We start from the raw sequence: 13795 nt of genomic DNA, 5'->3' as shown, positions 1-13795 counted from the left end.
CTTTCCTTGATCTGAGTGTATTCATTTCCTGAAAATGAACCCAGCTGTATCCTTACATATGTGCTCTTCTCTACACACATCATACTTTACTAGACCATGCACACACATTATATGTTCATAAACATGAACACAGAAACATATTTATACGCATACATTACAAAACAGGGTGGAACCCGAGTCAGTATTCTAAAGATGCTTATCAGACAGTTCTTATCAGTCAGGATTGGGAAACTGTGAACTGGGACACAGGTCTGGTGGTGTTCAGGGACTGAGTCGGTGCCTCTAAGTATTTATGTATATGTATATTTTTGAACAGAGAATTTATAAAAATACTTCTTATTTTACAAGTGATGAAATGGCCTTAGCTGCAAGTTCCTGGTAGAAAAAGGACTCTTACTCATCGTCCAGGGCTGTTTGCACTATAGCTCACTGTGAGATTATAGGTGAAACAAGGGTTAGTCTTTTTCTCCCTCTCTTAATGTCAGGAAAAGTTGCCTTTAATTGAGGAAGAGGCAGACCTTGTGAGCGTGGTTCCTTCCTCAGCTCGTGTGCACAGAGCAGCTCCCGAGAGCAGACAGGACAGGCTTGGGGGCACAGCCGCCTGCTGGGGCTCGGCCGTCAGGTGCTCACGTGCTGCGACAGGTGCAGGCGGCTAGCAGGCTAGTTGCCATTGCGTGCGTCTCATTCCTTGCCACAGACTTGGGGCGTGTTTAAGGAGAAAGATGGTTATTTTGATTAGTCACAACTAAATGTCCTTCATTCCAGTGATGATCAGTTTCTACAACAGAATATGCATATGCCTTTCTGGAAAATATACCAGTGTATGAGTACTAGAGTAAACGGGGAGGAGTGCACTCATCTTTTTATTGGAAAAAAATTTAATGCAACACACAAGCAAGTTTAAATCTAACAGTTAAATGGTTAGCCCTGGAAGGCATGATGGGCCGCCTACTCTTAGATGAGGAGGGCCCTGAAGCACTGAGGCGGGGGAGGACGTGTCCAGAGTCGTATCTGCTGATTCCGGGTGGACCAGGTAGGACTAGGTGCTCGAGGCTGAATTCCATTGTGTGTGGCTTAGTGCGGTGCTCGTGTTTCTTATTTCCCTTGATGAGACTGTGAGATTGGGCTGGATTTGTAGTGTTGACTGGGATGCAGAGGGTGGGGGGAACTTTTTCTATAAAGTGGGCTTTTAACAAAACTACATGAAGAAATGGCTTTGTCATAAAGGAAGCATGTTGTATCCCTGATGAAGAGGGACTGGTGCTTTCCTCATAGTCCGGCTGAGTCCCTGGCTGATCTTTCTTCTTAAGCCTACTTCTCCCATCTCGAGATATCACGGGGATCGTTGAAATGTTGTAGTGATGTCTGTGCCCACCAGGTGGCACAATTGCTTTACCTAACTGACTGAAGCTCATTTTGATTCTCAGTGAGTTACGGTGATGATTCATTTCTTATTTTAATAGCTCAAGGAGATGCCACAATGTTTGTTATCATATTCTTGAAGAAACCTTGAGCGTGCTGGTTTTGAGTTACGAGAGGGAAAGTGGGACCGTATCTCCTTTGCAGCAGCTGCAGCTATAGTCAATACGATGGTAAAAACTTGACAGCCGTCCGAAGGCTGTGGGTTTGTCCTCAGCAAAGGTGCCAGCCTCGTGCTCTGCATAGACTATGCAGGATCACAAGTATTCCAGGGCGCTGCAGTATCTGGGGAGGGAAGGGGGAGCTAAGGTTCCTGTGGCAGTTTTCTTCTGCATTCTTCCCAGTTTTGCAGTCGAATTTGAGATTCTTACTAATGATACTGGGAGCATTTAGATCATCGGGTTAGAAGATGAATATAGAAACTCGTGAAGCTTTGCTCAAGGCAGTCATCTGTCTGTTAGCCTCTGTCTCCGTCACTTCCTTCATCAACCACAGTTTTGTTTTCTTGACTCCATTCAAATGGAATAGACTGTGTTGCTGCCTTGCTCAGCATTCTCTGCCATGGAGCTGTCTTTATCTGAAGTGAACCTCTCCTGACTCCCTTACTCAGGGGAGAGGATTGCTAACCGAGGTTTAACTCGATGGGTCCTGGGGCCAGACACTCGGGGTGCATTGATACAAGAGTCCTGTCTCTGCCTTTACCAGCTGTGTGACTCTGGCCAAGTGATCTAACCTCTCTGCACCTCAGTGTCTTCGTTTGTGGATGGGAGTGATAGTCGAACTATTGGAGAGGATTAAAAAGAGAAGCCTGGTAAAGAGCTTAGAACAGTGGCCCGCATGTAGCAGATTCTCAGACGTTAGTGACTTTTGTTAATCAGTACAGCTCCATGGGGTCGCCAAGAGTCGGACACAACTGAACTACTGAACTGAACTGAACAGCTGTCGAGGCTTCAGGAAGTTTCTCTTGAATGCCCGTCATCACCGTCCTGCATTCTCAGGCTGTCCTGTGACCGCACTTGTTGCCATGTGTATTTATGTTCTCTTCTGTCACCTGTGTGTTGGTTCAGGGTACTGCAGGGAATCGTTTTTCTTTTGTATTTGGCCTTCTGTTTAATACAGTGTTCTGTACGTAGTGAGGGTAGTTCAGTAAATGTTTGACTAAGCTCTGTTAAATTTTGTACAAATTCTTGATGAATCTTACACACATTCTACCTTTAAATGATGTTACCCCCCAAACAACTCATTCAGTTGTGCTATGCATAATGGTAAGTTGTTGTCAAAAAAGGCATGGTTTGTGTAGTTCTTTAAAGGATGCATCCATCATGATTTAAGATTGGACCATTCTTCCTGGCTGTTTCTGTAGGAGCTTTCAAGTTTTTAAAAACACGGCATTATGCAATGATAGGATTGTTTTTAAAGCAGAATACACTTAACCCTGTGTCGGAGTCTCCTTCTGATGCCAGCTTAGAGTGTCAGCTAAGCTACACAAGGCAAGTCTGCCTGTGGCTCGCCGATGACCCCGGTCCTGTCCCGAGTGCACTGGGGAAGGCTGCTGGGGGCAGAGCCTGGGCCTTTCCCTAAGCCCCGTGGACTTTGCTCGTCAACCTGATCACACTCAGTCAACCTCTCTGCCTGCAGTGGCTGTTTGCCCCAGATTAGGATGAACTCTGGTTAACCTTTAATCTTCTAGAGACAAAATCAAGATTATTGTTGCCAGGTAATACAAAGTGCTGGGAATGCCCCCCCCCCCCCCCCGCCGCGTTCTTTGTCTCAGGCAGCTGGCACTTCTTTCTTGTTTCATCTTTGTCCCCCACCTCAAGTATCCAGGCATCCTTTGTTTTTCATAGGAGCAGGTGGGAGTCAATTTTGTTTTCTGAGATTGAAAGCTCATTTTTGCTTAAGAAAGCCATGCGGGAGGTTTTCAAAATGTTCCATTTTCTTCATGACCTGCCAAGAGCTCCTGGCAGGCTGTGTAAAGCAGCCAGGCAGGTGTTGGGGAGGGCCTTGGGAGCACAGAAGCTGAGGTAGGGGTCCCTGTCCACTGCTGATGAGAGGGAACAAGGGCTGGGGATGGCTCAGAGAGGGCAGGCAGGGGAGACAAGGCCTGTCACAGCACTGTCTGTGCCTGAGGCTCTACTGAGTTTACGCTTGTCCAGAACGCTCTTTGAGGAGCAGGGGACAGGAGGCCTTCCCTCCGTGGTGTAGTTTTCAGTTACGTGATAACCTAGCTCTGCTGGTGGGAGCAAGTTGCTGGGGGTAGCACAGTCTTAAATACGGTGCTTGTCAGGCACCACTGGGTACGAACTCATTTTATCAACAGACAGAGCCAAGATTTGACCTGAGTCTTTCTTACCCCATACCTAACCTGTGCTGCCTCTCGACTTCCCTTTCTTTCTTTTAGTTAAGGTGTAGTTAATTTACAGTATTGTGTTAATTTCAGGTGAAGAGCAAAGTGATTCAGAGTTATATATATTTTTTTTTCCAGATTATTTTCCTTTATAACTTATTACAAGATACTAGATATAATCCTCTGTGCTATACAGTAAATCCTTGTTACTTGTCTTACTGTGTATAGTGGTTTGTATCTGTTAATCCCATGCCCCTAATTTATCTACCCCTTCCCGCTCTCCTTCGGTAACCATAAGTTTGTTTTCTATGTCTGTGAGTCTGTTTGTTTTATGTATAGATTGATTTGTGTTATTTTTTAGATTCCGCATACACATGATATATAATATTGGTCTTTTTCTGCCTGACCTCATTTAGTATAATAATCTCTAGGTTCATCCATGTTGCTGCAGATGGCGATATTTCATTCTTTTTTATGCCTGAGTAGTAGTCCATTGTATAAATACACTGCATCTCCTTACGCCATCTGTTAGTGAGCGCTTGGGCTGTTCCCGTGTCTTGGCTTTTGTAAACACTGCTCCTGTGAACATGGGAGTGCCTCTGTCTTTTCCAGATAGGTGTGCAGGAGCGCGATCGTGTGTTCTGTGGTAACAGAGCCTCCACACTGGTCTCCCTGGCTGCCACACCAGTTTACATTCCCACCAGCAGTGTGGGAGGGTGCACTTTTCTCCACACTCTGTCCAGCATTTGTTATCTGTAGCCTTTTTGATGATATGTGCTGCCTTTCACCTTGCTAGGAAAAGAACCTAAAATGTTAACATTGCACATATCACAGTCCGCTAGCATCCATTCAGCAAACGTTTGTCTAACTTTCATTGAACACTGGGCAGGGGGATGATGAAAGAATGAAGAACTGGGTTTTCACTGGCAGGTATCAGACGGTAATCCTTTTCTAAGCTGCAAGGCCCCCCGTATGTTAACTTATTTCATCGGACCTTCAAGGCCAGGTGATGTCACTTCAGTAGCTGTGATACAGCTCTTTCTTCCTTTGCTTTAGGTTTGAGTTCTGAGGGTGGCCTCTGAGAACACCTAAAAGATGTGACTTAAAAAGCCACCGTATGCTGTTTGTTGTTGTTGCTCAGTCGCTAAGTCACGTCCGACTCTTTGCAACCCGATGAACTGCAGCATGCCAGGCTTCTCTGTCCTCTGTCTCCTGGAGTTTGCTCAAACTCATGTCCATTGACTCGGTGATGCCATCAACCATCTCATCCTCTGTCACCTGCTTCTCCTTTTGCCTTCAATCTTTCCCAGCATCAGGATCTTTTTCAATGAGTCGGCTTTTCGCATCAGGTGGCCAAAGTATTGGAGCTTCAGCATCAGTCCTTCCAGTGAGTATTCAGGGTTAATTTCCTTTAGGATTGACTGGTTTGATCTTCTTGAAGTCCAAGGAACTCTTAAGAATCTTCTCCAGCACCACAGTTTAAAGCATCAATTCTTCCGTGCTCAGCCTTCTTTATGATCCAACTCTCACATCCATACATGACTACTAGAAAAACCATAGCTTTGACTATGCACACCTTTGGTGGCAAAGTGATATCTCTGCTTTTTAATATGCTATCTGGGTTTATCATAGCTTTCCTTCCAAGGAGCAAGCGTCTTTTAATTTCATGGCTATAGTCATCATCCGCAGTGATTTTTGAGCCTAAGAAAAGAAAATTTGTTACTATTTCCACTTTTCCCCCATCTATTTGCCATGAAATGATAGAACCGGATAGATCTTAGTTTTTTGCATGTTGAGTTTCAAGTCAGCTTTTTCATTCTCCTCTTTCCCCTTTATCAAGAGGCTTTTTAGTTTCTCTTCACTTTCTGCCATTAGAGTGGTGTCATCTTCATATCTGAGGTTGTTGGTATTTCTCCCGGCAATCTGTGTATAACATGGCACATGTTACACCCACATTTAGCAGCAGCAGCTGGGATCCACTGTTTTAGTCTGTTTTACTGGTCCTACCACCAGTTAATTTCTTATATAAAAACAAAAGAACAGATAAAGATAGAAAAAGCATCTAAAGGATGCTTTTGTTTCCCTTGTAAGGTTTTTAGGTAAATCTGATCAGCAACAATGGGGACCATTTTAGTGGACTCTGTTACTGATGTAGCAGACTGTGGTTCTGCCCTGAGAGGGTGGGCAGGGCAGGCTCCCAAGGGCTCCTGCCTAACAGCCGGCCTGTGTGTTTACTTGCCTAAAGATCATGTGACTGACTGGGGATCACATGACTGAATGTGTGCACACACCACACTTTCCATATCTGTTAAGGTAAGTCATAGCTTCTGGAAACCTGTATGCTCTCAGAGACTAAATAGCAGAAGTTTGAGGTGCGTTTATTGTTCATTCAGCAGATATTTATAAAAAGAAGGAACCCATAAAGCAGACCTCCAGGGCTGACCATCAGTTGACTGTAGTTTCTTTTTCTCTCTTCCTCTCACGTGTTCTTGACTTGAGCACCTCTCATTACCTGGCTTTTGTCCTCTGACCTGAGGTCCACCCCTGGGGTCTGCGGTGCCTTGGGCAGCATTTAGGCTTCTCTCAGGCAGCCATGCAGCCACCTGCTTTAGCAACCTTACTTTTCAAGGCAAAAGAACCTTCCATCATTTTTCTGTTATTTGGCATAATTTACCCTGTTGTGAAGTAATAAGCAAGGGATGTACTTTGAAACATTTCAGCCCCCAATTAAAAAATCACCAGTTTCAACTTTGGGGACAAACGAGGGCCTTTATCATTTACTGACTCTCAGGTAAATTGGAATTTTACTCAGTGGAGTAGCCAGTCAGTTTGTGAGTATATTAGATGTAAAAAAAAAAAAAAAACAACAAACAAAAACAGAAAATTAGTGCCTTACTATTAAAATGCACTATATGTAGTTACTGTCTGAATTAAATTGGGTCTTTTGTCAGTGGAAAAAAATCCCCCCTGGTATTAGAACATATGCTAAAGAATTTGCATTCACTCTCATAGTTGATTTCTGTTTCCCACTTGGTGGTCAGCTTGACCGCAGCTAGGGAGGATGGTGCAGTGGAGCTGGATCACGTGCTGAGACCAGGCGCTGTGACTCTCTCAGGCGTCTTCTGCTGGCTCTGTCACCCTCAGCCTGTCCCCTCAGCTCGGGTCTGGTCGTTGCCCCTGGAAAGTGAGATCTGAGGGAAGGGCCTTAGGGCTGGAAGGTTTGCGTGTTTGTTTCCTGCAATTCTGTGCTCCCTGCGTTTTCCTTTCTGAGTTTGCCTTGCTTTTGTAGTTGGTAAGGAGAGTCACACAGGAGCAGAAGGAGGTGCTGTTGGTTACTGGTCTCTTCCTGTTCCGGGGGCAACCTGGGACGTGTAGTTCCTGGGGTTTATCTCATAGATTTTCTTTAACATGAAAGCAGGTTGCTTGCTCTTCCGTCTGAGAATAAACCCCCATTTCATATTTCTTTTTATTTATAAATAATTATGTTTTCAGCTACCAAAGTAATATTTGCTTATCATAGAAAATTTAAGTAGAACCTTGTTTTAAAAAAAGAAAAAAATTTTAAAAAAAGAAAAAACCAGAATCATAACCTCACCATCCAGAAATAAGTACTGTGAGTATTTATTTGTTCAGCCACTTCTCTGTGAGATCTATATATGTAAGATCCATAACGAGGTGACACTGTATAACGCTGCTTCGCTCCTGTCTTGCCTTTGTCTTTATCCTCGTGCGTGGCAGGCCTGAGTATATATATAGTCAACAGCAGTTCTGGTGCCCGTAGACTGTGCCCTCCTGCTCTTGTTCACGGCCTCCTGTCTTGTTTTTCAGTGGATGAATACATCGCCATTGCCAAAGAGAAGCATGGGTACAACATGGAGCAGGTAACGGTGGGATTTTGTTGTTGTTAAAAATGGGTTTTATAGCTCACCTGTTAGGTGTCTCGTGTTCTGTGTGTTAGGCAGCATGGTTTCCTCATTAGCCATGTCTGGTGGTTACTGGCAGTGCTACAGGGGCTCTGATCCACTTGTTACTGCCTGAGATGAGCAGTAGAGACCCTTGGCCTGGAGGGGCGTCTGTGGGCTCCGCCGGTCCTCACTGCTCAGGTCAGCAGCGGTTCTTAGTGGGTACTTGGGCACAGTGCTTTCTTACTTGAATATATGATTTGTTTCTTGATCTTGTGGTTTCTTGACTCATGTTGTCACACTCAAGTCTACTCAGACCTGTTTTAATTGTTTTGAATCATTTTTCAGGTTGTAAAATTTTACTCAGGTGTTAAGAATTGTTTGGAGCCAATTAATGAGAAATCCACAAGATTAATTTTTCTCCAGAAGCATGATATCTTATTTCAACCTTATTTTTAGTTACAGTTTTTTTCAGATTATCACCTTAAGTTAGATTAATACTTTCCTTTGTATTGATCTAGATTTTACAGCCTGTAAATAATCTTTTTTCATTTACCCTAATGCCCAAGGATACCACTAATTTTGGTTACATAGACGTGGACCCTTTCTTTCTGCCATGGCCTCACTTTTGGTTGTTTTATCTGGTAGAACTGTTAGGGAAGGCAGTTACAAGAAGGTAGTTCCAGAATCTTTTGAAGCAAGAAATATATGTCTCTTTCTCCAAAATCTGCGCTTGAACCTCACAGAGCTGCTTAGAAAATCATTAATTTTTCATTTTGTTTAGAAAGTGTAACTATTATTGGGTGACTGCTAAGTGCACTTGTACGAAATTTGTAAGTATTTTGGTCTCCCAAAGTATGATTATTTCCACTGTAAAGTAGAATTGCGGGGAGTTTTCTTAGAAAAGTATTCCTGAATTCTCTTGTTTCTACTTTGTTCCTTACTCATTTGTATTTTTTTTCCTTTCTGGGCTGAAAAACAGAACTTTTTATATTTGAACTTTTTAGCCAAAGAAAAACAGTGGTGTGCTTTTTGAGTCACTTTCTCTTTTCATGTCCACTGGCACTAGAGTGTGACCCTTTTACGAGCGCAGATTCCAGAGCCCGCTGCTTCTGCCATTGTCCACTGTGACCATCAGCAAGTTACTGGGTTTCTCAGGCCCCTGTATTCCAATTTGAGTCATGAGAAGATGGGGACTTACCTTGTAGGGCCTGAGATGAACGAGTTAGTGCACAGAGGGGCACACAGCAGCAGTGTCTGTGAGTTCCCATGTGTGTTTGTCAGGGTGTAAAATGTGCTCCCCCTTGCCAGCCTCATTTCCACGATGTTTTAGTCACATTATTGGTCTAAAAATTTCACTGATACTATTTTTCTAGGCTCTTGGGATGCTCTTTTGGCATAAGCATAATATTGAAAAATCATTGGCTGATTTGCCCAACTTTACCCCCTTCCCAGATGAGTGGACTGTGGAAGATAAAGTCTTATTTGAGCAAGCCTTTAGTTTTCACGGGAAAACTTTTCATAGAATCCAACAAATGGTGAGTAGGTGAGACCACTGTGTGTGTGTGCCAGTGCCCCAGTAGGGCCGCCCTCCTCCAGTGTGAAAGATCCTGTGTTTGGTGCAGTGGGAGCTGCTGGGTGGGCAACATTTCCCCGCACCTCCCCGCTTGATAGCCCCTCGGCCCAGCTCTCGGGTCAGGACTGCCCAGAGTGTCCTGAGAGAAAGGGTCTCTGATGGGGAGTGGGTGAGGCGCGGCATCGGAGGCACTGTCTCCCCGAGGAGTTCTGCCGATCCCTCACGTTTTAGAATGGTATTTGGTGGACTCCTACCATGAGCACTAATTGACGGTCACATTAGTGCTAAAATGAATTCCTTAAAAAACAACCTAGAAATTGTTAGAAGCTTCAGCTATGTGAAAACCCTGATTCATCTTAAACTGACTCTGCAGTCTTTCATGGGCAAAGTTTCACTTGGAGTCAAAACTTCAGTCGTTTGAAACTGTATCGATGAGGGTTCTGTGAATTCAGAGAAAAATGACTGTGACTTAACGACATTTCTGAATATGTGAGCATGATCCTTACGAAATATATATACACACATTTGATCTTTAAAGATTAAATCTGAACCAGCTCATCTCTTCTGTCTAGCTTCCTGATAAATCTATAGCAAGTCTGGTGAAGTTCTACTACTCCTGGAAGAAGACGAGGACTAAAACCAGCGTGATGGACCGCCACGCTCGGAGACAGAAGCGTGAGCGGGAGGAGAGGTCAGTAGGCATGGGTGGTGTCCCAGCCGTCCGGGGAGCTCTGACAGCCCTGGAGTCTCTAGGAGCAGGTGGACACACAGAGGAAAGGGAGGGGAACCAGTTTCCCCAGGGCCTTCAGAGTGGACCCAAAATTTACACAGATGAGCTGCGTTCAGGGTGTTAATGTTCTGAAGGCATCTTTCCTCAGCACTCTGCAGTCACAGTGAGTGAACTTCCCCACCCGTTCCTCTCTTCCCCTTAGAGGGGTGTATCCTTTAGCAAAAAGGAATCTCTAAATTCCCGGGTTGAAATTTACTCATGTACTTCTGCAGGATTCAGCTGACATGTTTTTATGACTGATTTGTTAAAAATCTGCAGTTTAGATTTCCTTCCTCCCTTTCTCGACCATCTGTTCTGTGTATGTGAGCGAGAGTGCTGGTAGGGGATCCTTTTATGACTTCTTTATAAGGAGCTTAGTCTTAAGGACAGCTCAGTGTGCAGGACACACCTGAGACGCCACACCTGCAGCCTTTTGTACAGCAGAGGCATGGAAGCGGCCTGTGCTCACCCACAGAAGTGGGTTCTGGTCTCAGTGAGAGGCCTGCTGGTGGGGTCCATGCACTCATCCCCAGGCCTCTGTCTCCTCAGGTCTGAAGGCAAGACACAGAATGGGTTTTGTGTTAGTGGGAATATAGGTGGCTTTTAAAAATTATGTTTCTATATTACTTTTATAAATTAACAATGCAAAAATAAAATGAAGGAATAAAGTAAACTCTATGATCTTCATGGCCCTGTCTCAGAAGAGTGTTTTATGATTTCAAATGAAAGGAATGATGTGTGGGGACAAGTCGATAATCGGGTGTCACTTCTGGAGAATTCTAAGGTCTGGGCACAAGTATAAAATGAGAGCAATGTGAAGAACATGCGCAGAGCTCTTTCCAGCTATAAGATTCTGTGAAATTGTTGACCTTGACAGTCTGCATATTTTTTGGTCTGTATCACGTGTAACCAGTGGGTCTGTTTATGGGTCAGTACTCTGTAACCAAAGAAAAGCAGCAAACTATTGAATTTGTTTTTAGTGTTAGCAACTTTTGATTAACATTTTTTGTTTTTATTATACCTTAGGTTTAATTCACTGTTTGTGAAATAAATCTATTACTACAAACAGGTGCAGTTTACTAAGCTGAAACCAGAATTAAATCTAAAAAAGAAAGATTGGGGTTTGTCATCCTTGAGGGTGGAACCATAATGGTTTGGCGAACATGCCCGGGTTCTCACTTTCCGTCCGCCTAAGGGTGCTCCTGTCTGCCCTGTGCGCCTGCAGCACCATCAGGAAGCAGACAGAGGAGGGACACGGGCCCCTGGAAGACCCCAGGAGACAGCTGACTTTCTGGCGGGACCTGCCTGTGAAGGGAATGGCAGGGCCAGGGAGAATCCCCTCCGCCCCCAGCCCTTTCTCCTCTCAGCGCCTTCCTCAGCCAGAACTGCTTACAGTGTGGGCCTGGGTGAGATAGAAGAGGATGGGGTGCCAGTGGGCGTCCCACCGGGGTGGGCCCATGAGACCAGGGGTGTTGGCACTTGAAGCCCTGAGTGCTGTGCCGCCAGCCCTGCTCAGCTGGCTTTAGCTGCGGGCAGACAAGGCAGGGGTCTGGCCTCTGGGAGCCGTCATGTTCATTTTTTGTAAAGCTCCTACCCCGGACAGAGCTTTTTTTGTTTTTTTCATACTTCATGGAAGAATATAAACAAAAGCATTTGAAGCACCGTATCGGTATGAGCATTCTTTTTGAAGTTCACTTTGAGTTTTTCAGGCCACCAGAAACCTTCTCAAATTCTCAGAATTGTGTAGCTGTGGGTACACAGATGGGACATGAAAATGAGTTTTTACTTGTGGGTGAATTTATTCTCAATATCATGAACCTGTATTCTTGAATAATTTCTCAGTTATATCTAATGATCATGTCCTGGTCCTCTACTAGATAATTAAGGAGAATTAAAGTCTTAAATTTGATATTTTTAGTTGAGAGAAAACACTTTACAAATATAAAGTGACAATGTTCTAGGCTTGGTTTGGGAGGTAGAAACCTATTTCAATAGCTTTTTTAATCATTTAGACTAAAAGAACTATGGCGTTGGTATTTTATTTGAATTGTAAAAACATTTTTCTCAACATTCTGAAAACATATACTAATTTTATATTAAACCAATTTCTTGCTTATATTTGTATATTAAATAGAATTAGCACAAAATAATCTTCCAGTAACTTGTTTTTGTCTTCCAGTGAGGATGAACTGGAAGAAACAAATGGAAATAACGCCATTGACATGGAGATTGATCAAAACAAGGAAAGCAAAAAGGAGGTATTTTTTTCCCTAGTATTATTAAGGCAAATACATTTCATTTACTAGTTTCAAAGTAAAGCATTCTTTTTCCTTAGTCTACTTAATATATTAAGTGCCACGTAGGAGACTTCCCTGGTGGCTTCTCTGGTGGCTCAGATGGTAAAAGTGTCTGCCTACAATGCGGGAGACCCGGGTTCGATCCCTGGGTTGGGAACATGCCGTGGAGAAGGAAATGGCAGCCCACTCCAGTATTCTTGCCTGGGAAATCCCATGGACAGAGGAGCCTGGCAGGCTACAGTCCATGGGGTCACAAAGAGTTGGACACGACTGAGCAACTTCACTTTCACTTTCAGGAGACATCATGGTATGTATGAGTTTTTAAACAATATTACCAATAACCTCAGATATGCAGATGACACCACCCTTATGGCAGAAAGTGAAGAGGAACTAAAAAGCCTCTTGATGAAAGTGAAAGAGGAGAGTGAAAAAGTTGGCTTAAAGCTCAACATTCAGAAAACGAAGATCATGGCATCTGGTCCCATCACTTCATGGGAAATAGATGGGGAAACAGTATCAGACTTTATTTTTGGGGCTCCGAAATCACTGCAGATGGTGATTTCAGCCATGAAATTAAAAGATACTTACTCCTTGGAAGGAAAGTTATGACCAACCTAGATAGCATATTCAAAAGCAGAGACATTACTTTGCCAACAAAGGTCCGTCTAGTCAAGGCTGTGGTTTTTCCAGTGATCATGTATGGATGTGAAAGTTGGACTGTGAAGAAAGCTGAGCTCCGAAGAATTGATGCTTTTGAACTGTGGTGCTGGAGAAGACTCTTGAGAGTCCCTTGGACTGCAAGGAGATCCAGCCAGTCCATGCTAAAGGAGATCAGTCCTGGGATTTCTTTGGAAGGAATGATGCTAAAGCTGAAACTCCAGTACTTTGGCCACCTCATGCAAAGAGTTGACTCATTGGAAAAGAGTCTGATGCTGGGAGGGATTGGGGGCAGGAGGAGAAGGGGACGACAGAGGATGAGATGGCTGGATGGCATCACTGACTCGATGGACATAGTTTGGGTGAACTCCAGGAGTTGGTGATGGACAGGGAGGCCTGGCATGTTGCAAATTCATGGGGTCGCAAAGAGTCGGACACGACCGAGTGACTGAACTGAACTGAACTGAATCTTGCTTTATACAACTTAAGAGTTTTGTTTGCCAAGAAATATAAGAAAGGAAGCCTTAAAGGGGAAGATGGCATTAATGAGAGGTTTTCTGTAGGGTAGCAGTCCTCACTGCCCTCTTTGCTGGGCACTCGCTCAGCAGGTTAGAAAGGGGCTTCTTGCCCTCCTCTCGGCCCTTGGGCTCCTTCCTCCTGTGGGCGCCCGGGGCCTGTGTCCTCTGGGTCATGGAGAAGCTTTAATCTCTCTCATGTTTTAAAAACCATGATGCCAGAGGTTTTTAGTCTCTGGATTCAAGAGACCCACAAACCCCTACAATTATATATGACTTTGGGGGGTATATTTATAGCATTTATTTATTATAA

General features: G+C 44.1%; 1 protein-coding gene across 2 annotated transcripts in view; it reads left to right on the top strand.

Moving 5' to 3' along the window:
* Positions 1 to 13795, top strand: part of RCOR1 (REST corepressor 1) — a 124396-nt gene that overhangs the window by 93309 nt on the left and 17292 nt on the right. For both annotated transcript variants that reach the window (XM_025271333.3, XR_003105207.3), the window contains exons 4-7: positions 7595 to 7647; positions 9045 to 9206; positions 9817 to 9935; positions 12193 to 12271. In XM_025271333.3, the coding sequence (XP_025127118.1) occupies positions 7595 to 7647; positions 9045 to 9206; positions 9817 to 9935; positions 12193 to 12271 (413 nt within the window). The remainder of the gene's footprint in view (positions 1 to 7594; positions 7648 to 9044; positions 9207 to 9816; positions 9936 to 12192; positions 12272 to 13795) is intronic.

The sequence above is a fragment of the Bubalus bubalis genome, chromosome 20, assembly GCF_019923935.1.
Source record: "Bubalus bubalis isolate 160015118507 breed Murrah chromosome 20, NDDB_SH_1, whole genome shotgun sequence".
In the NCBI taxonomy this organism is placed as follows: Eukaryota; Metazoa; Chordata; class Mammalia; order Artiodactyla; family Bovidae; genus Bubalus; species Bubalus bubalis.
The sequence above is the reverse complement of the archived record's forward strand: the minus strand, read 5'-3'. Positions and strand labels throughout refer to the sequence as shown.